Source organism: Cyprinodon tularosa, unplaced genomic scaffold (genome assembly GCF_016077235.1).
Source record: "Cyprinodon tularosa strain WSP-4 unplaced genomic scaffold, ASM1607723v1 ctg31, whole genome shotgun sequence".
NCBI lineage: Eukaryota > Metazoa > Chordata > Actinopteri > Cyprinodontiformes > Cyprinodontidae > Cyprinodon > Cyprinodon tularosa.
Genome location: NW_024039019.1, coordinates 1,848,650 through 1,875,827, shown reverse-complemented (window position 1 = coordinate 1,875,827; position 27,178 = coordinate 1,848,650). Strand labels below are relative to the sequence as shown.

The following is a 27,178-nucleotide window of genomic DNA, read 5'->3' as shown; positions in this document are numbered from 1 at the left end:
GTCATACTCCTTTATCCCCGGTAACGAGGCAGACCACATAATTTGGACGGGGCTTTCTGTGGAGCTTGTTGACGGTTGCCTTTTGGCCCCAGCAGATGGCCGCTCACACTGAGCCTGGTTCTGTTGGAGGTTTCTTCCCGTTAATAGGGAGTTTTTCCTCTCCACTGTCGCTACATGCATGCTTGGTGTGAGAGACTGCTTTTAAGTCAATGAGTCGATCCAATCAGCTGGTTTTGCATAGATAGAAAACTTTGAATAAATTTTACTGTATGATCTGGTTGAATTGTGCCTTGAGATGACATGCTGTGAATTGGCACTATATACGCTGCTCAAAAAAATTAAAGGAACACTTTGAAAACACATCAGATCTCAATGGGGCAAAAAAATCATGCTGTTTATTTATACAGATATGAACTGATGCCACATCATTTGATAGAAATGAAAATTGTCAACCTACAGAGGGCTGAATTCAAAGACACCCCAAAAATTACAGAACAAAAATGGTGCGGCAGGCTAGTCCATTTTATTGAAATTTCATTGCAGCAACTCAAAATGGTATTCAGTAATTTGTATGGCCCCCATGTGCGTGTATGCATACCTGACAACGTCTAGGGATGCTCCTAATAAGACGATGGATGGCGTCCTTCGGCATCTCCTCCCAGATCTGGACCAGGGCATCACTGAGCTCCTGGACATTCTCAGGTGCAACCTGGCGGCGTTGGATGGAACGAAACAGAATGTCCCAGAGGTGTTCTAATGGATTTAGGTCAGGCGAGCGTGGGGGCCAATCAATGGTATCAATTTCTTCATCCTCCAGGAACTGCCTACATACTCTCGCCACATGAGGCCGGGCATTGCTGTACACCAGGAGGAACCCAGGACCCACTGCACCAGCATAGGGTCTGACAATGGGTGCAAGGATTTCATCTTCTCCAGACCCTTTCATGTCTGTCACATGTGCTACGGGTGAACCTGCTCTCATCTGTGAAAAGCACAGGGCGCCAGTGGCCGACTTGCTAATTCCGGTGTTCTGTGCAAAAGCCAATCGAGCTTCACGGTGCCGGGCAGTGAGCACAGGGCCCACTAGAGGACATCGGGCCCTCAGGCCACACTCGTGAAGTCTGTTTCTAATTGTTTGGTCAGAGACATTCACACCAGTGGCCTGATGGAGGTCCTTTTTTAGGGCTCTGGCAGTGCTCCTCCTGCTCCTCCTTACACAAAGGAGCAGATACCGGTCCTGCTGATGGGTTGTAGACCTGCTACGGCCCTGTCCAGCTCTCCTGGAGTAATTGCCTGTCTCTGGAATCTCCTCCATGATCTTGAGATTGTGCTGGGAGACACAGCAAACCTCCTGGCAGTGGCATGTATTAATGTGCCATCCTGGAGGAGTTGGACTGCCTGTGCAACCTCTGTAGGGTCCAGGTAGCACCTCATGCTAACAGTAGTGACAGTGACCTTAGCTAAATGCAAAACTGGTGAAAAAGAGTCAGAAAAGATGAGGAGGGTAAAAAATGTCAGTGGCCTCCACCTGTAAAACCATTCCTGTTTTGATGGTCGTCTTGTCGTTTCCCCTGAAGTGCACCTGTTGTTAATTTCATTAACACCAAATCAGCTGAAACTGATTAACAACCCCCTCTGCTACTTACCTGACCAAATCAATATCCCAGAAGTTTGATTAACTTGATGCTATTCTCTGATTACAAAGTGTTCCTTTAATTTTTTTGAGTAGTGTATATATATTTAAACTGAATTTAATTAAATAAATACTGGACTGAAACTTAAAAAAGACAAAACTGCATATTTCAAAGTTATATTTATTTTGCACCCACCAAATAAAAACAAAAATACAGATCTTGGTGCAAAAGACAAATTTCCCAGTTAGGACATTGACAGAGGCAGTAAAATAGCAAAGCTAAAAACATAACGAGAAGTAAAAGAAGGTAAAGAAAAGGAAAAAACACCAACAAGGGAAGAATATCAAACACCAATAAAAGCAAGTTTTGAAGTTAAAAACATCAACGAGCAATCAATTCAATAAAAAAAAAAACAAAAAAAACATCAGTGGGAAACACCACAGAAAATAATACAGCAAAGTTGCAATAATGCTTCATCTGGCACAAAAATATCAGAACGACGGATCATCAAACATCTCAGTATGTCTCACACACCCACCCACCCACACACACACACACACACACACACACACACAGAGGGCTGGAACTCAATGAGAGCCTAATCATGATAAACCCACAACCACAGCATTACAAATCAAGGACATAATAAATATCAGCAAAAATCACCATTAAAGCTGAAATGTGCTTAATTGCTGAACTGACTGTGCAACATTTAAGAAGTCCGATAAAAAAAAGACAATATACCTTTCAGATTGCTGCTAAACAATAAGTCATTAAATGTTCATTTGATTAAAACAAAGGGTATGTGCATTACTTTCACCGAATGAGACACTCGTTTTGTACAATGTTCTAAAACCAGTTCAGGAAAAAAGAGAGAAAATTATAAAGTCCAATTCTAAAAAACAGTCAAATTCAAGTAGGAGACCGATATGGCACTGATCGGAGGCCAGCTGGATGCTGCAAAAATGAGTAAAATGGGTCCAAATCACCAAACCATTCAGCTCTCAACAGTAAAGCTTATCTTTCATCAACTGGAGAAACCAGAATATAGAAGACAGCATGAAGGGAATCAGCAGATCAGGCCTAAAGAAGTGAGCGTTTGAATCTATACAGCTGCTACTCCTAAACATCTGCAGTTCCACTTGTGATTAAAACCTTCCATAGAGTTCAGTCAGTTGAGACATGAGCTCCACAGGTGATTTAGGTGGGAGCTGGTAATGTAATGGAAGAGCAGCACCTTTCTGAGGAAAATAACCAAACTGATGTAACTGCTTCCAACAAAATCTAATTCAGGCGAACTCGTCGTGTATTAGGGCTAATATCTGAGAGACACAAAAACCCCCTAAATAAATCCCTCTGTTCTCCATGCAGTCAGTTCTCATATTTCTCTGATAATTTGATCATTTATATACATCAGCTGATAGTGCAAACAGCTCCAATTTCCCCAACAAACTTTAAACGTTCATATCTACTGAGCACAGCGCCATCATGTGGTGGAGCCATTTAGTTCACTCCAACTCTCCATCTCTGACCGCTTTAAATGATTCAATCATTGGTGAGAAGATCTGTTTGCTTGTTTCTTGTTCACAGATTTGCTGTTTTTGCTGCGTTTATGGCTTCTGCTCATTAATGGCTCGTTTTTTCCCTTTTCCTCCTTCTCCAACCAGGCACTGTTCTGTAGCCACAGTGAGGATAAACTGATTACTCCGTGAAAAAAAAAAAAAAATACTGAATAGGAAATTCAAATCTTCAAGGGCACGTCTTCTCTTTTCAAGAAAAATACACGTTTGGTTTGAGTAGAGTGCGGCAGAAGGAATGAAAATATTTTTGCATTAAAACTTTCTTTGTACCCGCACCAGTTTTTCAATCCCTCACTCAAGGTTTGTTTTTGTTTTGTTTTGTTTTTAAGGAAAACGACCCAGTGGCGGACATAACGTCCTCGGTGTTAGGATACACCTTTTACTTTTCAGTGTTGCTCTCTCGCTGCATCATTTGGGCTTGCTGTGCTTCGGGGTCACAGTCTGCTTGTTCTGCTCTTTGGATGCCGAGGAGGAGGTGGAGGAAGAGGACGAGGAGGAGGAGGAACTCCATCGGGTCTCCACGCCTGTGCTCGTCATCTTAAGCTTGCGTCGCTTCGCGAGGGGAGCGTTGTCGACGCTCTTCAGGAAAAAGCCCTCTCTCTTGCATCGGTTGAACGCCTGGTTTGGCACATTGATGACAGAAGACAGACTGTTTTTTTACATCACTCATTACCCAGAGACCAGGAGCAAATTGTAAGGAGATTAAAGACGGTTTTAAAGTCAGCCACAGCTATAAATGGTCATTTTAATATCACCTTTTTACAGTGTAAATATTTAATAATTGAACTATAATGCAAATCTAAATGCACATAAAGTGGAAACTATTGAGAACACAGAATATTCAGACCTCCCAGCAGGACCTAAAGCAGATGATGGGGAACTGAACTGTTGGTTTATTTTTGTTTTTAAATGCTGTATTTATATCTTGAACTGAGTTTGTAGCTAAAGCTGGTACAAAGACTCAGGACGGTTTAATGCAAACGGATGCTCCACTTTAAAGATGCTGTCTTGTTAAAACGCTACTTGGTTTCAGTAAAATTATCCCGACACACAAAGGTTTATAGTGATAGAAATCCCTTTCATGCCCAATGTTTGTTCTATTTTAGGTTAAATCCAATGTGCCGAGCCGTTACCTGGTATGTTGCATTGACATAGGTGCGGACTGTCGGCCCGCTGGACTCTAACACATCCGGGGTGCACAGAGGAGTGGTGGACATAGAAGCTTCTCCCTGCAGCCAGCTGTTCTCCTTCAGGTCGGAGAGTTTCAGGCGTCTCTCTGGATCCACGGTCAGAAGTCCTTCAGACCAGAACATTAAAGCATGTTTAAGCAACACGTCGTTCTTTATAAATGAACAACCATCATGGTTAGAAAAATCTGCTTAACGGCCCGAACCTTTAACCAGCTCTTTGGCATCCTCTGATACACCTTTCCACGCCTCCCCGTCCAATGAGAAATCCCCCTCCTTTATTTTCTGCATGATGTCTACAGCGTAGGATGAGGTCATCCCACGCTGCTCGCTCTGAAACGGCACCTGGCCTGACAGCATGGTGTACTGTAGGACACACACAGAGAGTCATTAGCACTGCTGTCAGCCCCACACGTACCACATAACCAGGGGATGCGGCTTCAATCACCAAGATGACCCCGAGACTCCAGAGGTCGCAGGACTTGTCGTATCCCGCGCTCTCGAACAGCTCCGGAGCGGCATACTGCAGCGTGAAGCAGGGCGTCTGCAGAGGGGCGCTGCCTGCAGGGCACAGGCGGGCAAACCCGAAGTCTATGACCTTCAGCACCGAGTCCTCGCCCTCATCAGTGAACAGCACGTTCTGAGAGGTGCAACAAAAGGTCAGTCGAGGCGTGTATGCTAAAGCCTGCTCCTCCTAAAACAAAGGCCCACCTCAGGTTTCAGGTCTCTGTGCACCACTCCTGCCTCGTGCATGAAGCCGACAGCGGAGACCAGACTCTGGAGCAGCTGACTGGCCTCCGCCTCTCCAAACAGCTTCTTCTTCTTGATCCTATCCAGTAACTCCCCGCCTTGCAGGAGCTCCATCACTAAATACGTGTGATACTGACAGAGAGGAAGGGAGGGATGCCACGACAAGATAAAGGATTATTCTGATGCAGCACACAGATGATTACCACACAATATGCATTTATTTAAGCTGCAAATAGCTTCAAACAAATGTAACTGATGGTAAACAGCATCAGCCCCACGATTCTTTGATCAAAATACAACAAAAACACAAATAAACTGTTCTGGGAAATCTAATCTGCTGAATTCCTGTCAAATAAAACATTAAACAATGGGACAAATAATTCAGAACTCCTAGTCAGGATGTAGAACATCAGAGACAGCACAAGAAGAAGATTAGATGTGTGTTCTGCTTGATTAAAACGAAGAACTAAGTAAAAAAAAAAAAAAAAAAAAACAACAACAGGAAACTTTATGCTGTTAGTCGACCATGTCTTGGACCTCAACACTTTACCACATTTAATGAAGCTATTAATTCTGCTCTCTTATTCAGCTGCAATGATCCATAGGAAATCGTCCCTCTGAGGCTTTAGGGGTGGCTTAGTTAAAATCTGGACTGAAATCTAATTGGTCGGAGATATGAGAGATAAACAATCCGGAAAAGAAAAGTAGGAAAAAATTTCTTCACAAAGCAAATTATTGCTAAAGCTTTTCGAATAAGAATGGAAAAACATTTTACCTTTTGGGGACGACAGGATTTTTACCGTGGAAGCTTTTTTTACATGTTTGTACACTGAAATAGTTTTTTTCTTTTTGAAAAAAAACACCTCAATTACATCACCCGAGCTTTCAGCAGCAGAAGCAGCCGGTTTACGTGCAAAATCTATGGTTGAACCACATCAAGAAGTCCTGCAGCACGTTTCAAGCACACTGTTCATAAGCAGCTAAAGCTCCAGTTGCAAAATCTGAACTTGCGCTGCTCGACGCACCGATATCAACCAATCAGACACTGAACTGTCTTATAGATCAAGCCTCTTATAAATGTGATAGAATTCAAATTATCTATGGATTTCCAGGGAAATTCAACAAGACATTTATGCCTCTACTGACATCTTAATGCTGTTGCTGGGCTTGTCATTTGTCCAGTAATTTTTATTTTTTCCTTTCTAAATCTCCCAATACGTGACTAAACTGAAGATCACATTACTATTTAACTTCCCTGCAATTAAAATAGAATTATCTAGCACTAACAAAAGACATCTGTTCCCTTATTTCATTATTTCTTCATTATTTTGTCACCAGAGAAGTTCTGCTTCAATTATTTTCCATTAGAACCAACTCAGCGCTTTGCAAAGCGGCTCGACTTGCTGGTTTAGGTTTTCAGTTACCTAGAAGAAAGCTGGTCACTAATTGGCTAGAGAGCAAAGCGACTGGTTGTTCATACATATAACACAGCATAAATTTGTAACTATATATCTGACTAGATATTCAACCATTAAAGCAGCAGTCTGCTGGGCTTATTGGGCATAAGGTAGCATTAGCTTATAATCAAAGTCTCTATCCTTTAGTTCTATGCCGCTCCATTGCTTCCCTCTCTCTCTCCTCGTATCCAGAGAGGTTCATCTCCAGCCCTCTGGTTCTCCTCTTACACCAGGGCTACAGTAGCACTGCAGACCATTATGTTCAATTCTGATTTTTTTTTCTGAAATCAGATTTTCAGTTTTTGGTGGTCCTTTCCAAATATATGCAACATGACTGTGATTTTCAAGTGTTCTTCAAGTGCAGTAGAGGACGCAATGACATCACAAGTAGCGAGTGTGCTCTGCTCTCACTGAAGAACACATGAAGTAAACATGGATGGTAGTGCTGGAGCGCAATCTTGCGATCTTTCATTTTTTTTTACGGAGCCAGCGCATTAACAACGAAATCTTTTCAAGAAGAATTGAAAACTTTTAACCTGTGTAGTAAAACAGTCTTACTCTACAGATTTATTTTTAATACAAATTTAGAACACAAATAATAATAGCATACAATACAGCCTTTAAAAAATATGTATTAGATTTGTTTTAAGGTTTACATATCCACAATGGGTTTATATCGCAACTAGAACCATTTCAGTTGGTGACATCATCACTACTCATGCGTTGCATTGGGAAAAATGTCACCCATCAAATTGACGGCTAGTGAGAGTGTTAGTAGGATCAGAATTGTGGGAGTCCGAGTGTTAACAGCATTGTAGAGCAGCAATAAGACAAAATAAACAAGTAGAATAAAAATGGTGCGGATGAAAAAAAAAAACGATGGGGTGGGGGTGCACACTGCAGCATGGTCACTTTGAAAAAGTGCTGTGACATAATAACAGAGATTGAGGTATATAAGCTTTTTGTTCCATTTCCCCTTAAATTCCAGACTGTGTAGGAGCCCTGAAGAATTATTTATCTTTCATTTTATGATTTAATGGTATTACACTCCTTATTTAAAGATAGAGTAGTTCTAATGTATGTCCCCTTTAGTGTTTAAGTCCCTGAGCCTCCATACCTGATCAGTGTAGACATCATAGAGCTTGACAATGTTGGGGTGAGCTTCACACTGCCTCAGGGCAGCAATCTCCCTCTGAGTATTAGCCTCCATTCTAATAAACAGAGCATTAAAATGTTTTACGTGTGACTTTTACGTTTGAGTCATGAAACAGCTTAGAGCAGCTCAACATAGAGCAGTATACCAACAGTTCATCACATGTCCACCCACCTGCGGCTGACGATCTTGACGGCGTACTCGTGGCCAGTCTGCTTGTGTCTGCATTTCCTGCAAACGGAGAAACTCCCCTCACCGAGCGGAGGTCCATGAAGATCCAGGTCATAGTGCTGGAAGAACTGCGACTCCTAACAAACGACAGAGACATTATCAGAAAGGTTAGCAATGGTAACCAGTGCTCACAATGGAAGTAAGCATGTTAACAGTTAAGCTAAAGTGTATTTATAAAACAGGTAGATTTAGCATTTATTCATGCAAGAAGGTTGATAAAACAAGATGGGTACCTTTCAATAGATAAAACACTGTAAAAGTATCAAGTGAAAGAAATTAGTATTGTGGAGGATTTTTGCGAATTTTTGAAAAGACCCGCTGTCTCCACTTTAAAAAAAAAGCACATGCACAACCCGGTACCCGCTTCCGAGTGGGAACGCCAATTAAACTTGTGCAAGAGCATGAACGAGCCCATTTCTCCTCGTGCACGCTCTGTTTAAAAGTTGCTGTTTGCATCGCTCATACAAGCTAACTTTTCAAAAGATTTGCGGTTTTTCTGCTATATGAGTAAGTAAAAATATGATGAGCACGTAGGGCGGCCTTACTTAAACCTTTCACCAGAATGACTGACAATTAGGAGGACCACTTATTTTGATTATCCACCTGGAAAAAAGAACATCCTCCACTACACGTTTAATTTAAAAAAAAAAAACAAAAAAAAAACAGCCTCTTTAAATTTAAAAATACACTTCTCAACAAAGTTAAAACATTATTATTATAATGAATCTAAAATTGCTGAGACTTTTGGCATGCTTCCATTGGTAATTTGATTTGATCTCATTGTTGGTTTTCAGGGTTCGAGGCCCTCCTGACCATCACCCTAATATTTAGCTCCCTCTACAGTTTCTCTTCAAATACTTGGAAAACATTCAAAAAGGAATATTTTAAAGTTGGAACTCCAAACTAACATAAAGCACATAAACCAGATTTTAGCTTTGCATGAAGCAGGTGTGGAGTCATCATCAAACATTCCTACATGACCTGATCTTCCTATGAGATAAAATTATTTGCATACCAGCATCCAACTGTTCTCATAGCTTTGGTGTAACAAACTAAACTATATTCTATCATTTTCTCGTAATTTCTGGAACACAATAAACTGAGTTTTTTTTATTTTTTTTTAAACCAAACATAACATGAATTTAGTTAATGTTTTTCCTTTTATTTTTTTTATCTAATGTCTTTCTAAAACATTTAATCTGATCAGTGAGAGCCAGCTGAAGGGATTTAATTCATGCTCTCCTAATTTTTTTTTTTTTGGAATAAAAAAAAAGAAACCCTGAAAGGATCGTGTACTATTCCAGAACGCGGATCCTTACCTTCAACATTGCACTTTGCTGCACAGAAGCAGAAGCTGGGCGCTCGGCTCCAACCTGGGTTTCAAAAAAGTCTCCCATGACGGCGTTCTTATTGAACAAAATGGAGGGAGCGACAAATGAGTATCCCTGGAAAAAAGAAAATAGGAAAAGTTAGATATTGGAGGCCTAAAAAACACAGGAATGTATCTGACAGAGGGCCGGGTTTAAAGGAATAGTACACCCAAAACATGATTAGCCTTCATTTTCTACTCACCCCCATGCTGAACAACACTCTGGAGTACTTTTTTGATATCTCAAATGCATCTGGAGATCTGGGAGGCTTCTTGCTGTCTGCTGACATTCAAATAATGGAGGTCCATGGTGCCAGAGACAGAAAGGTCCATAAAAGTCCACAAAAACGTGTCAATATTCCTCCATACTGCTCTTCCAATGTATTCCAAGTGTCCTGAGTGGGTAGCATCCAGAATTTACTCGAAACTAAGTCATTTAGAATGTTTTTAGAGCATAAACAGTAGTGTATAGGATTTCCTGAAAGCGCGCACATGCACGCTCACGACGCTACGGAAGCCGGCAGACCAAACCAGCACATTCAGCTCGGCAAAGAACTCATGCTCTTCCTCAACACTGAAGTCCTCAGACATTTTTCTTTCGTTGTTTCTTTCTTTGCACAGGTAAACAGCACATTTCTTCTTCTACGCTTGCATTATTGGCAGAGCAGACGCTAAATGCGCACTTTCATCTGGTTTGGTCTGCCGGCTTCCGTAGCGTCGTGAGCGCGCATGTGCGTGCTTTCAGGAAACCCTATACACTACTGTTTATGCTCTAAAAACATTCTAAATGACTTCATTTCGAGTAAATTCTGGATGCTACCCACTCAGGACACTTGGAATACATTGGACGAGCAGTATGGAGGAATATTGACACGTTTTTTGTGGACTTTTATGGACCTTTCTGTCTCGGTCACCATAGACCTCCATTATTTGAATGTCAGCAGACAGCAAGAAGCCTCCCAGATCTCCAGATGCATTTGAGATATCAAAAAAGTACTCCAGAGTGTTGTTCAGCATGGGGGTGAGTAGAAAATGAAGGCTAATCATGTTTTGGGTGTACTATTCCTTTAAACAGCGTAGCTTGTATCCGACTTTTCAGACAGTAGCTGAAGATTTGGACGGACCTGGAAGAGGCGGTCGGTGCTGGGAGGCGTACTCGCAGGCGAGTATACCGGATCCATTCCAGTAAACTCCTCAGCAAAGTTTCCAACATCCAGTTCATTTTTCAGCTCTGGTTTGAATGGACTCGCTACCTTCTTCTGTGCTAGGTCAGACCAGTTCAGTCCCTTTGAGAAAGCAGAAAGTTATGCAGGGTTTATACAGTATTTCATGTCAAAATCCAAAATACTGGCAGCTAAGCTGTTAGAGACCCTGAAGAAAGGATGTGCTTTGATGTCCTCGGCTCCTCTGGGTCCCGATCCGAGTCTCTTATGTGGATCTTTCACCAGTAACTTCCTCAGCAGGTCCTTAGCAACAGATCCAATCATTGAGGGAAATGGTGGATCGCAGCGCAGGATACGCCTGAGAGGAAAAGGTAAGGAGATTTTAACAATGACCCCTTGGAAGCCCTTGCACTGTTGTCCATTGAAACAGGTGGAAACATCTCCGTTCTCCAACAATCGGTTTTCTACAGTGACTTTTAAGAAGAAAACAGATGATTTAACTTGTGAAAGTTAATTTAAAATAACCAGAGCTTACTTTGACACCTCGCTCTGAGAGTTTCTTTCTCCCTCCAAGGTAAAAGGAGAAGCTCCTGTCAGCAGCTCAAACATCAGGATCCCCAGGCTCCACCAATCTACTGACTGCAGCGAAGCAGAGAGAGACGAAAGAAAGCTTAAGGAAAAGCATGACAAGGTTCAAACTAGAGCTGAAGCTGGACAGAAGCAGAACGGACTTAATGCAAGATGCTGGAAGCTCATCTGCTTCAACAGACAAACAGGGAACACCTACTTAAAACAAAAACGACATAGAAGATGTGCCTGCTCATTTTAAAATAGTCAAATCCAGTTTGACGCTCTAGCTCTTTAAATCATAACTAATAACTCAACTTGCTTTTAGTTTGAGAAATTAAGTTTTCTTTCAATCAGTTTGCAGATTTTTTTTTAATAGTAGGTTAAAAGAAAACAGACAATCTACAACATCTATGGTCTGAAAACATTGAGCATCTTTAAAAACCTAATTTTACGACTGAGCACCCTGAAGGCAGCAGGAGCAGAGGTTACCTTGCCGTGGCCAGTCTTCCCCCTGATGATTTCTGGAGCCATGTATTCGATGGTGCCGCAGAAAGAGTAGGTCCTTCCTTTCTGCAACAAAATGAGGCCAAAGACACGATTACTGAACACAAGCACGGCACAACAGCTCTGCACCGGAGTCTTGCATCACATACATCTTCTTCCAGAAACTCTTTGCTGAGCCCGAAATCCGTCAACACCACATGGCCGTCGCTGTCTAGAAGGATGTTCTCCAATTTGATGTCCCGGTACACAATCCCAAGCTGCACAAACCCACAGAGGAAACACATTTCAATTTATTAACATGCATTATGGTCATCTTAACTCTGGTAGTTCAAGAACACCCAGGTTTTCATACCAAACAGAGCAAAGCTGTTGAGGTGTGTTTGGATGAAGACTAAGTTGTTTAACTTCTTAGAAGACCTTCCTTACATATAACTCATTGCATCATTAGTGATGCTTCGATCAGGATTTTTGCCGCCAATGTCGACACCAATCACCAGCTGATGCCGATCGCTGTTAATTACTCTGACTGACTGTTCATTTTTTAAATTTAGAATTAAACGCTACAACTCGTGACATGGTCATATAAACCACCTAACTTAGTAAGAACATAGAGAAAAAAAAGTTTCACACTGCAGCAAATAGTCAGTATAAAAAAGACATCCTGCTAACAGGTTTAATTCAACAGATTTGAAATCGTTATGTATAAAAAATAGAATTATTTTCATCCATTCATCCATTTTCTGTCACGTTTATCCCAGCTGGGGCCATGAGGTGTGCTGGTGCCTATCTCCAGCTGTCTATGGGCGAGAGGCAGGGTACACCCTGGACAGGTCGCCAGTCCATCGCAGGGCAACACAGAGACAAACAGGACAAACAACTATTCACACACACACACACACCTAAGGAGAATTTAGAGAAGCCAATTAATCTAATAGTCATGTTTTTGGACTGTGGAAGGAAGCAGGAGTACCCGGAGAGAACCCATGCATGCTCAGGGAGAACATGCAAACTCCATGCAGAAAGACCCCGGGCCAAGAATCAAACCCGAAACCTTCCTGCTGCAAGGCAGCAGTGTTACCCACTGCATCACTAAGCAGCCCTAATTGTTTTCATATACATCACAATAATGCCATCATTATATAATGTCAAAAAAAAAAAAAAGAAAAATTCAAAGTCAATTGCTGGTCACATTCAAATAAGCAATCATAAGTTAGTAAATCAAAGCCGTCTGAGAGTCTGGCTGATTGTTTTTTTAGATGTGCAAACTCTGCTGTGCCGTTCTGGTACCTGCACTGTATGAGAGTGATGAGGAGCTAAAACCCTCTTCTGGCTCTGATGGGTTTTAGTTGTTCTTTTCGGACGCAGGGAAAAAGCAAAGGTTAGATAATCTGTGTCATGTAAGAAAGTAGCAAAAGTTTTAATACTTTTAAGTTTTTGTTTAAGATGCATCCTGCAGGTTTAAAGCTGCAGTCTGTAACATTGAGGAGAGAGCAGACTTCGACTGAAAATTTGAAGAAAAACAGGTTTCACGCCACTCCCCCACCCTCTCTGCTTCACTCATGCCCCACCTCCAAGCTCCACCCCTCTCACAGCATCTGCACGGCTACCGCATGCGACCAGAAGGGGGGGGGGGGGGGGGGGGATTGACACTCCATCAGACACTCCATCAGACGCTTCTCTGGCTGTGATTGGTTGTTTTGACTCGTCCCGAATTATTCTTTCCAGATTGAAATACAGGCAGTAGGCGGTACCAATTGAAGCAGTTTTTATATTTACATATCACATGTACTGCTGTCTGGGCATAGGGACAGTTTTAGCCAATATGACAAAAAAGTGATTTTTAAAAACTTACAGACTTCAGCTTTAAGGTGATGATCACTGTGAGGCTCCACTGCCTGGTGGAGCTCAAACACTTCAGAAGCGTGAGGCATTGACAAAGAGGGGAGTGCAACTGGGTGCTGCTTTAACTGCTGTCTTTTTTTTTTTCTGTGCAGCTTCCCTCAATAACTCATCATACTCTGTCAAGTACGTGTTTTTAAATGTCACGTTGCATGCAGCATATTGATGCATTCTGACGCGTTACACCTCCAAGAAATTCTCCCATTGCCAGATGAAAACTTCACATTACTCTCAAAGTTCCACCTGTCAATGCTTAGGGTTTACCACTGAGCTGCTCAGTGTGAAGGAAAGAGGGAGATACGCTGCAGGTGGAGCCTCTGCAGGCAGCCAAATAAGAGGTGATTGGTTTTTGCAAGTAGTAATAAAAGATGGGGATCCACGATCCAATACTTTTTCATGACAATGAGCAGAGAAGTGCTGCCCCTCTAGAGAAAAATGGATTTAACATTTTAAGTGACAACAAAAATATATATTTCAAACCTTTCTCTGTCATTTTAAGGCAGCCGTCTGGCTGCCCTAAAAAACATTCAAAAGTCAGAAATGCGCTTCTTCAGGACATGTACTTAGCGACTGTTTTCAATTATGTTTTTAAACATATTTATTGATGGGGAAAGAGGCAAAGTTTGCAATACCAACAACAACGCTGTCAATGTTGGGGTTTTTCAGACATTAGTTGGATTTCATGGTTGCCATGAAAGAAAGTTATAATTAAAGCGACAAAAGATACCATGGATGGCTATTCCTGAGTCCCTCCTCCACCTGTTGCTATTTAGCTACATGAATAAAGGCTATTGCAGTGTTTTTACCAGTAGCGCTTTCTCATTGAGAACTAGGGAGACTGAACCTCCCCTGTAAATTTAGTAAAATTACTTTTAAAATATAGATTTAGTCATTAAACTGCATTAAATATGTTTTAAATGTGCCTGATTTCATGAGTATGTTGCGAATTAATCAGCTCTGTATTCTGTTCTCGGACACGATCTCCCCTCCGCTCTGCAGCAGCTGGACGCTGCCTGTCAGCCTGTATGAAAAACCCCTGTTGAGGTTTGAGCCTCGGTCTATGGCAGTAAGCAGTGAGAAAGTAGAGCCCTGATTGGATAACACGCTGAAATAGGTCACTTCCATTGAGGCTTAAGCTCTTAGGGCAGGGGTCTACAACCTTTTCCAGGCTAAGGACCCACAAACCAATTGTGAGATGGCGCGGGGACCTCCTCATTATATATATTGAATAAAATGGTGTTATATCAAACTTGTCGTATAGTGACGAAAGTCATTTCACCCTGGGATTATTAAAATATTTCTGGTTCTGATTCCTGGTTGATTGGACAGGCGTGAATGAAACGGTGCCCAGCTTGAAAGAGCTCCTATGTGTCGCTGTATGTGTGCATTGATGACTGAAAGACATCTTCTGCCTCCATTTATCTGTTTACTACAGTGTGTTGAATTCATGTTAATGTGTAGTTAAAGACAATTCAGTTAGGGGAAAAAAATTGCAGGGGGAATACATATACATATAAAAAAAAAAAAAGTCTAATCAACCAAAACTTTCATGATCCCCATTCAGTACCTCCGTGGACCCCCTATTGAAGACTTCCGTCTTGGGGCATCTATGGAGCAGGGGCGGGTCGTGAAGGTGGCTGCTCGATGCCGACTGGCCGACATCCTGATTTTTGACTGACAGCAGCCAGACAGCGAGGAGGTTTTCCTCATTAATCCAGAGGGAAAAGAGATCATTCAGTCCATTCAGTCAGAACAGTCGTCTGGTGCCGAACTTTTGCCGTGTTTCTGGAGTTTATTTTTTTTTAGAGTGATTGACAGCAGCTATCTTCATCTGTCGAATAAATGTGTTTTATGAGTTTTAACATTTGTTAATGCCACATGTGACCTCCCTTGTTTCAGAGAGCAGCCCTCTAAGGAGGGACAATTATACTTTACAGAAAATTTTGCATTGTGGAAAAAAAAAAAAAAAAAAATGTGGGAACTAGAGAAGTTATGTATCGATCTAATTATAGGGCGTAACTCAGACTTCTCCCTTTTCTTTAAATTATTGACCAAATAACAGGATTTAAATACAAAGAAAAAAAAGCAGTAAGTGTTAATGATTAGGAGAATCTGCACCTGTTGCCCAGAAGAAGTAGTGATGTGAAGCGAACACAGGACCAGAGATACACTGGGGTAGGGCTGAGCCATTTAGCTGGTAAAGAAAATCTCAGATTTTTTTTTTTTAACCAATAAATGATCTATATTGTTTCTCCTTTAGCTTCATAATGAGACGTTAAATTAATTATGTTTTAAAAACAGCTTTCATTTATATCATCTCTTCTAGGTGTCAACCTGTATTCAACCTACAAATAAATCCAAGCTTTGAAACACAAATGAAAAAAACAATACCCAAACAATAGAAAATTAAATATTTGCAAACCAACAATCTTTGCAGCTGGTGGTATCCCACCAAGTGCTCTGTCTGGGAAGAGCAATGAGCTGACGTCACTCTGAACTACAGAAGCCCAGCGAGAAATAAAACATCTCCATTTTCCAAAACATGAATCTTAATTAAGAACAAATTTGATGAATTGTTCAAACAGAGTTATAGCCCAAACCTACATCGCTGCATGACGGCCTCCTTCAGCCATAACAAAGAGAAGTGACAAAACATCATTAAGTTTGAGGCATTTCAGTTTTCTTTGACAAGAGGCAGTTAAACGTACATTAATACCATTGTCAGCACACAAGAGGCGATACAGCTCTAAATGTATGAGGAAAATAACAACAAAAGATACGCTGAGCGGCTGACATGTACCTGAATGACAGACATCATTGCACCGAAAGTCTGTTGTTGTTTTGGTTACTTTGTGTTTGGACGACTATTTATAGTTTGCTTTGCTGAAAGACATTTCAGTTCTCTGTTATTGTTTTGACTATATCACGATTTTACTTCATCTACATTTAATGAAGCAAGATTGTGTAAATGCTCTGGCCTTTACGGCATCCAGCTGAACTATGGTCTGCATGACAATAAATCTAAATGTAGTGAAATAATTATTCTACTTAGTTGTTAATTAGCAATACAATATGACTAAATAAAATTATTAAAAACAATCTATAGCTACATTGTAGGTAGGCCTGTCACAATAACAAATTTTGCTGAACGATTGTCTCAAAAATGATTGCGATAAACAATAATATTGTTTGAAGACCTTTTTACACTGATTTAATGGAAATGACGTAATAATGCATGCTATTCCTGCCAAAGATAAACACACTTTATTTTCAACAACACTTAAACACTGGAACTGGTAAACAAAATAAAAAGAGAAATAAAAATCAAATGTACTCTCAGTCTCTGTTAACTAAAAATACACTTGAATAAAACTAAACAAGATAAAACCACAGTGGAAATAAAAACTACAACATTTTTCGAAATGCCGGCTTTTCAACAATATTAAATGGAAGCATCTCTTTAGCAATTAAATGAACTACGCTGTCTGTGAGTGCGCGCCACTTTGCGCTGTCCTTTTTGTATGCTTCCTGTCGATTAATTGCTTCAGTGATGGTGGACTGTCGGGAACTTGAAGAGGCAGACGGGCCATCGCTTGTACTTTTTGTTTCCAGCTGGAGAAACTTTGCTGGGTGGTTGTGCTTTAGGTGTATGTGTAGGTTGGTTGTATTGCTGCTCTAGTTGCTACTGTTTTATGACAAATGCGACATACTGGCTCGCATAGGTTCAGCGGTTTGCCTCGGTCATTTGGTTTGAATCCGAAATACTGCCACACTGCGGCTGTTGCGCTCGGCTTTGAAACCATTTCGAGCTTTTCACCCAAACATAGGATGTGTTGTTTTTTTTTCCACGCCTCCTCACGGGGCTCTAAAGCTGCAGAAGTGATGCGCGCTGACTACCTGATGCGACAGTCCACTCCTCCTTCCTCCTCATTTTTTCCCTTTCGAAAAAATTAGGAAGGGGAGGGGTCAGTGGATAGCACCAGAGTTAAGCCTTTTCATCCAGCATCATCAATAGAAAGAGAAGGCAGAGACATATATATATATAGCCGATAAATTAAATGACGTGGATAGTTTTTATTTAATTGATTTATTGATTATCGCGACAGGCCTAATTGTAGGTGGAGAGGTTCTACTATAGTTGAAGGAGACTGGACAGATACTGCTTGGTCTGGGCATCGTTGATAAACTCAAATGCAGAGGCAAATGTTTTGGCCCAATATTATTACCCACCCCCACCCCATTCTTTCCTTTCAGAGTAAGTTTTGCAACTTGCAGTCTCCGTTTTTAGAAAAGGTAGGGTTAACATTTTTACTAAATTGGAGTTTTTAAAAAGTTATCCTGAAAATACACTACTCTGTCAGAGCTCATCATGTATTTAAACGTGACAGTTTTTAAAGCTGTAGCCTAGCAACAAGAGGCCAATGGGTTACAACCCCAGCCTGGGCTCTCTTTACATGGAGTTTGTATGTTCTATATATTGGTTCACTGCTTCATCTGGCTTCTTCTCACGGCGCAAAAACAGGACTAAGTTTTAATGTGATGGACTTGCATCCTTACCAGGACGCATCTGCCCTCTTGTCTAAAGACGGATGGAGCCTCCCCCTGCAATGATTTAAGCCACTATAGAAAGACAATATTATCCGCTTTTGACTTTATGCTAAATAAATAATCCATCGTATTCACGTGAATAGGATCATACTGCAAGCAACTCATACTGGGAAAAGGTTTGTGACAACAGTTGTTTCACAGCTCTTTTTTGGTATATATCACATTTATGTATTATATTTGATTTAATCAGTGTATCCTCTGGCATTGCTACAACAGAGAGATACCTTTAATAAATAATACAGCAAAAGGACAGGAGTAGTCAGTTATGCTAGGGATAGCAGATTGTTTATTTTGGCAATTTTACTTTATCTTTCTGGGGTTTTTTCTTCCTTGCTACAATATTGTCCCTGGATCCTCTGATTAACATGTTCTTGGTTATTCCTCTTATACTGTTTCTACTTTAATGGCTTAACAACTCCATGTAGCAGGGAGACAAAAGAAAAATTAGCTTAATCTGGATCCTTTATAGCTTTTAAAAGCTGAAAATGTGATTAAATCCTAAAGATTGAGTTTAACTCTTGGAAGACTGTAACTATAGAACCAAAATGTTATGTGACAATAAATCAGCAGATAAGATCGTAGCGGTAAGAAGAGGAAAGCTACGAAGAAGAAAGCAGCAACAACCCGACAGCTGCCGTTCAGTTAAGAATCAGAGCTGAAGAAAGAATGATGACTTAACACTGCAGCTGCTTTCCCAGATATGAGCAAAATTATCAGCATCAGTAGTTGCGTAACATTATTAGGTAACCACTTCCTCTAGCCAGGGTGCATTTCACAAAACGAACAGCAAAGGAGTGTTCCTCCCTTGAAGTAAAAACACTGTAGAACAGAGTAAGCAGCCGTGTTTTGAGAAGAAGGCAAACAAAGTAAGAGGATTTATGTTCTTAAGTTGACAAAAGCATCGATGTGAATCAGCTTTAAGCACATAAAACATTAGTTAAAAAAAAACAAGAATTCAAAAATGAGGAATAGAAAATAAGTAACCAACTTTGAAGGATGGAAAAAAAATCCCCGAATTATTTCCTAGCCTAGCACCATTTGTAGTTTCAAGGACCAAACATTAGAAACTGCAGTTTATAGACGAGTAGAACACTCACCTTGTGCAGGTGCTCCAGAGCAAGAATTATTTCCCCGATATAAATCCGCACCGCATCCTCAGAAAAGTGATCTCGCTGGTAGAGATGAGTAAACATTTCCCCGCCGCTCACATAGTCTGCACTCACACACAAGAACAAATACAGAGGGGGCTTGAAAAGATACGAGACGAAATAAACAAAGAAGAATGCAGACAAAAAAGGACGCACGGTGCCAGACAGAAAGATGAACAGAAATATGTTTAATGTTTCATGACTGACAAGATGGTAGCTTCTCCTGATTTTATTTTTTTTTCCTGGCGTCTCTGGACTCACCTAGTATGAGATGCAGCTTGCTCTGGGTTTGAAAGGCATAGTGAAGTGTCACCAGGAAGGGAGACTGGCGAATGTGCTCTAGCACTTGCCTCTCAGTGCGAGTGTGTTCTGTTGTTTTTGCTTTCTGAACGATCGCCGCTTTCTTTAAAACCTGCAAGGACAGTCATAGAAGCACGTTTCCATTAGGTACGCTGAGCAGAATTATAGTTGGTCAAACTTGCCTCTGTTACATCAATGCAATTCATAATGCTTGATCTTTTTGTCACATCAAAATCACAAACTACACTGGGGAGTTAAGGGCTAATTATACTCCCACAGCAGTGTGTAGCAGTGTGCTTGTCGATATGGCGCAGATATTTTGGATTTATGCCCAATTTTGAAGAGTGCTATTCCACGCCACAACGCAAGAGGGACAATCGTGACGAGCTGTGGGTCTAAATACGGCCGAGGCGATGAGAAGGTGGAAAAATGCAAGGGGTAAGTTTGTGCAACAATGGAGACATGAGGGCAAAAACGAGCAGGGATCCAGGTGGAAAAAGGGTCTCAGCGTTCTCACACACCTCATTCTTCTAGCTGGTCCATCTTCACGAGTCGTTTTCCACAATGGCACTCACACAAAGCACCAAACAGGAAAGATTTGACCAATCAGAGGCCTTCTGCGGCACTGTCTGTGGTCACCTAGGATTTTGGAGAGGTGCATCAGAGTGTCTGTGGAAGGGTGGGGGCATATCTGCCTTAACTGCGACACGCATGCAGACGACCAGGTTTCTGAGCTTAAACTAGGCTTTAAGGAACATATAGAACACGTGCAAAACAGCTGAGTCGGATGGTACTGAAAGATTTTGATTCTGCAATGGGATTTAGGTCTGCGCTTTGACTAGGCCACTTCAACAGCTCTCATCTCTGACCAGCTTAACTATTCCTGCAGAAGAAAAGCTCCAACAGGACAAGATGCAGCCAACAGGTTTTAAAACAAACCCGTTTTGTAGCTATTGTGTAGATTTTTACCAACTTTGGTCTGCAATCAGTGCACTTTCTACTAAAATGTGTCCTCATTGCTTCCTTCTTAACACATCACACTTTTTTTAATACTCCAACTTCCTTTTTTTGCATTATTTTCACATACAATTCCAATTATATACAACAAAGCTTTTGATTAAAACGTGACAAAATGTGAAAAGTTTAAGGGCTATTCATACTTTTGCAAGATAGGAAAGAAAACAAGATTAACCTAAATTACTTATAAAACACTGAAGCAAAGATACCAGGCATCCAATTTTACCTTCATAGCATACAGCTGGCCTTCATCGTGGCCGGTGTTCTTCCTAACCAAAAACACTTTTCCATAAGCTAGAATAAAAACACACAACATTTAAGGTTATTTCAATAGCAAATGGTTAAAAAAACAAATCTGAAAAGGTCTTGTGATGTTTTTCCAAACCACGTAAACCAATGCATTTCACAATGTATTTCCTATTTTCACACATCTACATAAATGGTGGAAAAGCTGTCTGTGTTTGCAGTTAGATTGTGGTCTCTGACACTATGCTTTGGACACAGCTGAGAAAGTGACTGCTTGTGCTTTATTTGGGCCTGGGGACGTTAAAACCATCAGTGAACCACCAGAGGTCCATTTAAACATTTCATTCCCGTAAACATATTATCATCTGGTTATCTAATTACTTGCTCAATATGCTAAAATCTTGCATTAATTAGCAATAATTAGCACTCTTAATAAATTGACATCATATCCGACTCCTGTTTGATTCCATTAGCTTTCATAAAACTTGCTAATTATGGCTCCACTTAAGAAATGTACTTAAAAAACAAAATTTTTAAAGTCACCTAATCTCATCACTTCCTTACGGTCTAATACAACAACTATTTCAAATCTACAGTTGTCACAGTGGTTTAAAAAATATTAACAGCCTTTCCAGAACAATCCTTCAGTTTAATAAACAAACTTCTCTGAAGGTCCTACAGTATTTAACCGAACTGAAGTCTGGGCTTTAACTGATAAAGCCGTTTCTGTTTATTTTCTTAGTTTGGCTGCTTTGTTTAGAATCATTATCCCGTTGTGTGACCTATTTAAACTTCAGTAGGTTGACAGATGGAGTCTCATTAAACTAAGTGAAAACATCGACTGTAAGGAGCCATATGGCTGCAAAACAACCCTTAGCTCACATTAGTGTCCTTGACTGTTGATATGAGGTTTCAATAACGTTGTGTGTCTTTTCTAGTGTTAAGCAAACATCCACATTTAGGGATCATTTATGCAAAAGACACAGCTTTAGAAGCTTACCTCCGGTGCCTAAAACCTTGAGCAGCTCAAAGTTCTCCATGCCGACCCTTTCAGTGTGACCTGTGAGATTCGCTAGAAGCAGGGGGAGGAAAAAATAGTCATCAAAACAAATACAAAAAAAGGCATTTTGATAATCCTTTACATTCTGGTATTACAATTAGGGCTGCAGCTAACGATTATGTTGCTAATTGATTAATCTGTTGATTATGTTTTTTGATTAATGGATTATTTGGATAGCAAAAGGTTCCTAGAACAAAGGTTCATAAGATATTTTTACAGAATCAAACCAGGTGAAACTCAAACTTTTCCACTTGAGGAGTTCTGCATCTTTTTTTTTTTTTATCCTAAATTCAAAATATTTATATTTTGTTTAATAATTTTTCTATAAATCCTGCTCTAAGAAAGTTGCTCTGTCAACTAAAGGCATGTTTTAGAGTCTCTATACTCCAGTTAACAATTGGTTGATGACTATTTCAATAATCGATGATGACGATGAATCTGATTAATTGTTTCAGCTCTAAAAACAATATAAAATTTGGGATAGCAAATAAAACATGTCTACTGATCATTTGAGTTTAGAGGTCTACTGTCTCTGATGTATTTGTTTATATTTATTTATTCCTCCTCTATACTTAAAATTTAATAACATAACACATGAAGTATTTAAAACTAGGCTAACACTGTTTTAGTACGTGCTGCACATCGAAGGGAGCCCACTTGAAAACTGATCTCAACTGATTAAAAAGCTTAAATCCTGACAAAAAGCAAATGAACATCACCAAAGAAATAACCCAGAAACTTCTTGATTTAGACATGTTGAAAAAGAATAATCTGAATAGTGTGGTATGCATTAAAGGCACACTATGCAACATTTTTCAGTTAATTAATGTGTTCCATAACGTTATGGATGACTAAATGAGTCATTTCAGGTTGAACAAAGGTATTCTCGGCCGCCCTGGTGGTCTGTGGGGGAAATACTGCACTTGCAATTGCAGGAGCACCGACCCGCACCCACAGGCTCAGAAGTCTCGTGAGAGTCAGTCTTGCTTTACGGCGAGAACTGCTACACGCCCCCAGTTAAAAGCATTCTCGTTGCTAGCACAGTGGCGATCTTTGTGCAGTTATGCTACGTTCACATCGGACGCAGCAAAATCGCGTCTGCTGCTTCCTTTTTGCTGCTTGAACCAGTTAGTTCTGATGCGCGGCTGAAGCAGCTTTGCTGCTCTGGCTGCGCGGTGCAAAAGTGTGTCTGACGCGCGTTGGGTGGAGCTTCACTATCCTTTCTCTGCCTTGCAGCTATATTTGCTGTGATCAGTGGGAATAAAGTAGTTTTAATACACTATATTGCCAAAAGTATTTGCTCACCCATCCAAATTATTGGAATCAGGTGTTCCAATCACTTCCATGGCCACAGGTGTATAAATTCAAGCACCTAGGCATGCAGACTGTTTTTACAAACATTTGTGAAAGAATGGGTCGCTCTCAGGAGCTCAGTGAATTCCAGCGTGGAACTGTGATAGGATGCCACCTGTGCAACAAATCCAGTCGTGAAATTTCCTCGCTCCTAAATATTCCACAGTCAACTGTCAGCTGTATTATAAGAAAATGGAAGTGTTTGGGAACGACAGCAACTCAGCCACGAAGTGGTAGGCCACGTAAACTGACGGAGCGGGGTCAGCGGATGCTGACGCGCATAGTGCGAAGAGGTCGCCAACTTTCTGCAGAGTCAATCACTACAGACCTCCAAACTTCATGTGGCCTTCAGATTAGCTCAAGAACAGTGCGCAGAGAGCTTCATGGAATGGGTTTCCATGGTCGAGCAGCTGCATCCAAGCCATACATCACCAAGTGCAATGCAAAGCGTCGGATGCGGTGGTGTAAAGCACGCCGCCACTGGACTCTAGAGCAGTGGAGACGCGTTCTCTGGAGTGACGAATCGCGCTTCTCCATCTGGCAATCTGATGGACGGGTCTGGGTTTGGCGGTTGCCAGGAGAACGGTACTTGTCTGACTGCATTGTGCCAAGTGTAAAGTTTGGTGGAGGGGGGATTATGGTGTGGGGTTGTTTTTCAGGAGCTGGGCTTGGCCCCTTAGTTCCAGTGAAAGGAACTCTGAATGCTTCAGCATACCAAGACATTTTGGACAATTCCATGCTCCCAACTTTGTGGGAACAGTTTGGAGCTGGCCCCTTCCTCTTCCAACATGACTGTGCACCAGTGCACAAAGCAAGGTCCATAAAGACATGGATGACAGAGTCTGGTGTGGATGAACTTGACTGGCCTGCACAGAGTCCTGACCTCAACCCGATAGAACACCTTTGGGATGAATTAGAGCGGAGACTGAGAGCCAGGCCTTCTCGTCCAACATCAGTGTGCGACCTCACAAATGCGCTTCTGGAAGAATGGTCAAAAATTCCCATAAACACACTCCTAAACCTTGTGGACAGCCTTCCCAGAAGAGTTGAAGCTGTTCTAGCTGCAAAGGGTGGACCGACGTCATATTGAACCCTATGGATTAGGAACGGGATGTCACTTAAGCTCATATGTGAGTCAAGGCAGGTGAGCAAATACTTTTGGCAATATAGTGTATGTGTTTAAGTGAGAAAATACACCTGAAAACGTAATCAGTGCAGTCAGTTCATTCAGATTATTATCCTGCCTTCAATATTTTTTCTGTCGGAGCCGCTCAGACCCCCACATACCAGCGGTGCGCCGACAGTAGGGATCCCTTCATCAGCAGCCTCTGGCCGGGTCGCCTCCTCGCGGTTCACCACGGCAGCTGGTAGGTGTTTTTCATCTAAATAATCCAAACTGCATATTCTGCCGGCAGATTTCTGCATTTTAAGTTAATTTAGGCGTCAATAAACTGTTTAAGAGGAGTGATCATCAGCGCTGTGTCTCTCTCCCTGCGTCAGATGCTTAAACGCGCCCGATGCGCTGCTTCAGCTGCTCAGACGTGCTGCGCCTGCTGCTCAAAACGCGCCGCGGGACCCTTTGCTGCGCCTTGACGTTACGTTGCATGTAAACTCGCTGCTTCTGTCGCGCCAGCTGCGGTGTGAACGCAGCATTAGTCATTCGTTGCGTTCGCCTGTCTGCTAAGCTCAAAACAACCGCGCCTGGCTTGACGGAGAAACCAGGAGAACAGCTGTGCATATTTACGACAGTGCACTTTTACTTTTGCCCTCTGGGGGGAGCCTCGCTGGAAAATCAACACCGGTTGCATAGTGTACCTTTAACAGTTAGTGCATATCTCTAAAAAAAAATTCAATTCAACCATCAGCTTTAATACGTTATCTGATTATTGGTATACATTATATGTGTTTGTGTAAAGTCCAGCTTAAAAAGATCTACAGCAACAATTTAAATATGTGTATGGATGAACTAATCCACAAACAAGAAAGTAAGAAAAATGTGAACCTAAATATGTAAAGTACATCTCAGTAAGGCTAGGCAATTAATCGATAAAATTGATTAATCGAATTTTCTGTTTAAGAAGATAAAATTTTTTGAGAATCGAGATCTTTTCCATCAGCTTCCGTAGATGAGGGTGACATCAGTTCATCCTTTTTTGCTCTTAGATGTGCATTCATAACAGATAAACCAGCTCTCTGTGTGGTACCACCAACTGCAAACGTTTAGTGTGTCATGTTGTCATTATTTTGAAACTTGATTATTTTTCAAGGTTGTTTTACTGATGGGTTCATTCCCCTTTACAGGGGATCATAAATTCGCTAGAAAAAATGTTAGATTTTTAAGCCATTTTGCTCAGATCTTCTATTAGCTTAACTGGTTGCAGTTATAACAACAATGAACTTCAAATGAATAAATCTGAGATAAAATCATTAAAAACACCTCTCCATGTAATTATATGTTAAGAATTATTATTATTATTATATTGTAAGAAATGGAGGTTTATATGGTGTAAATAGTTTGCAGTTTTGATCATTCAAGTGAAAAACTTTTCATCAAAAACTGCCAAAATGTGATTTTTTTTCAGACTTTTCTAATGTTCTAATTTCATACCTGTCTTATTACCCATGTTGTTTTGAAAATTACAATAAATTCCTCTAAGAATGTACATAAATGTGACTTACCATTAGTGATTTGATGTTTGACAGTTTGATGTTTGTTTGATTTCCCATCGGAGTCATCACTACTGTCAGATGTGTCCCCAGACATAATTAAAGGTGTTTGGGGGTCTTGTAGAGACTGATTTAATAAACCTAAATGCTAAATAACTGCGCTACAGGCTCGACAAGTACACAGATCTATTGTGAATGCATTGCGAGGAAGGCAGGGATTATCGAAAAGACAGGACCGATGTGTTTTCGAGGGAATAACATTAATCCCCACGCATCTGACATCCTGCTGTTTCACATTGTTTCTCAGTCATGTCAATAACCAAAGAAAAACAAGGACGTGTTGCTTTGTAACGGCTGCCTGATCCGCACCAACATTAAGAGGAAATAATAGTGTTGCTTTCAATTCCTGTCACCAAACTTAGCCGTTAGTTTGACACTATATGCAGTTTAACGTACTGTTGTTGTTAGCATTAGCTGTGTATCATTGGTCATTATCCAGAAGGTAGCTAATAGTTACTTTTGTAATGACGCGTTACTTTTGAAATCGGCTTTTTAAAAATGAAATCTTTGAATTAAATATTTTTGTTGGTATAATAGCTCCAACAAAATGATTCGTTCCCTGTCCAGATGTAAAACAGCGTTAGCAACTAGCTGTCCGTCAAAGTTTGAACGATTAGCTAATCGCTAAATGTTTGCTAGCCTTTTCAACTGGCCTCTTCAGGTGCGAGCAGTCAGCCGGTGGCGGAAAACACCTCCGCAGTAGCTCCTGGTCTTCCTCCTTTTCCTAAGAGTTAAATACATTATTTCTCCATCAAGTGTAAGCTGCGTCTTTACTTGGGTTTTCTGACCGCAGCAAACTGCTAACACCAGGATGCTCTCGAGACAACCTGGGCGACGGCCAGTCACGTGACGCGGGATAGTGGGCGGGGCTTCTTTACTAGAGAGACCAGTGAGCTGAAAAGCGATTATGTGGCAAAAATTAAACAATACTTATTGTCCTGTTAGTAATTGTACATAAATAGCATTTTGAGTCTATTTATTGGTGTAATTCAGATGCACTAAAGCCCAAACTCAAGAAGAAGCTATGTTTAGCTTCCCTTATTTTTAATAAACTGTCCCCCAATACACTGTTGTTGTTAAAAACAAGATTTCGCCAAATTAATTTTGTATTTGGTAAATTTCTGCTCGATGATGTCTTTATTAAAAAAAAAATTTTTGTTAAAGTTTAACTTTTTAGTTCAAAACAGCTCTGATCACCTGAAGTAAGCCTGGAAACATTACA

The 27,178-nt window shown here is 40.9% G+C and overlaps 1 protein-coding gene across 1 annotated transcript; it reads right to left on the bottom strand.

Moving 5' to 3' along the window:
• Positions 1-1,798: 1,798 nt before the first annotated feature.
• On the bottom strand, positions 1,799-26,812 carry rps6ka4 (ribosomal protein S6 kinase, polypeptide 4). The gene is made up of 18 exons (XM_038292325.1): positions 25,909-26,812; positions 21,817-21,888; positions 20,797-20,864; positions 19,515-19,665; positions 19,203-19,318; positions 11,748-11,855; positions 11,584-11,664; positions 11,060-11,163; positions 10,732-10,882; positions 10,486-10,647; positions 9,312-9,437; positions 7,936-8,069; positions 7,726-7,819; positions 5,113-5,283; positions 4,850-5,041; positions 4,608-4,767; positions 4,348-4,511; positions 1,799-3,832 (listed from the first exon to the last, which is right to left on the bottom strand). Exons 1-18 carry the CDS (start codon positions 25,991-25,993, stop codon positions 3,623-3,625), a joined length of 2,349 nt encoding a protein of 782 aa, XP_038148253.1. The 5' UTR covers positions 25,994-26,812; the 3' UTR covers positions 1,799-3,622.
• Between the last annotated feature and the right edge of the window lie 366 nt (positions 26,813-27,178).

Excerpts from the sequence above, each read along its gene's own strand:
- rps6ka4 (XM_038292325.1), bottom strand. The coding sequence starts at position 25,993 with ATGTCTGGGGACACATCTGACAGTAGTGATGACTCCGATGGGAAATCA. Across the intron at positions 19,666-20,796 it reads GCCAGCTGTATGCTATGAAG|GTTTTAAAGAAAGCGGCGAT; the intron begins GTAAAATTGGAT and ends CTGTCCTTGCAG. Across the intron at positions 11,856-19,202 it reads CTCTGGAGCACCTGCACAAG|CTTGGGATTGTGTACCGGGA; the intron begins GTGAGTGTTCTA and ends GGGTTTGTGCAG.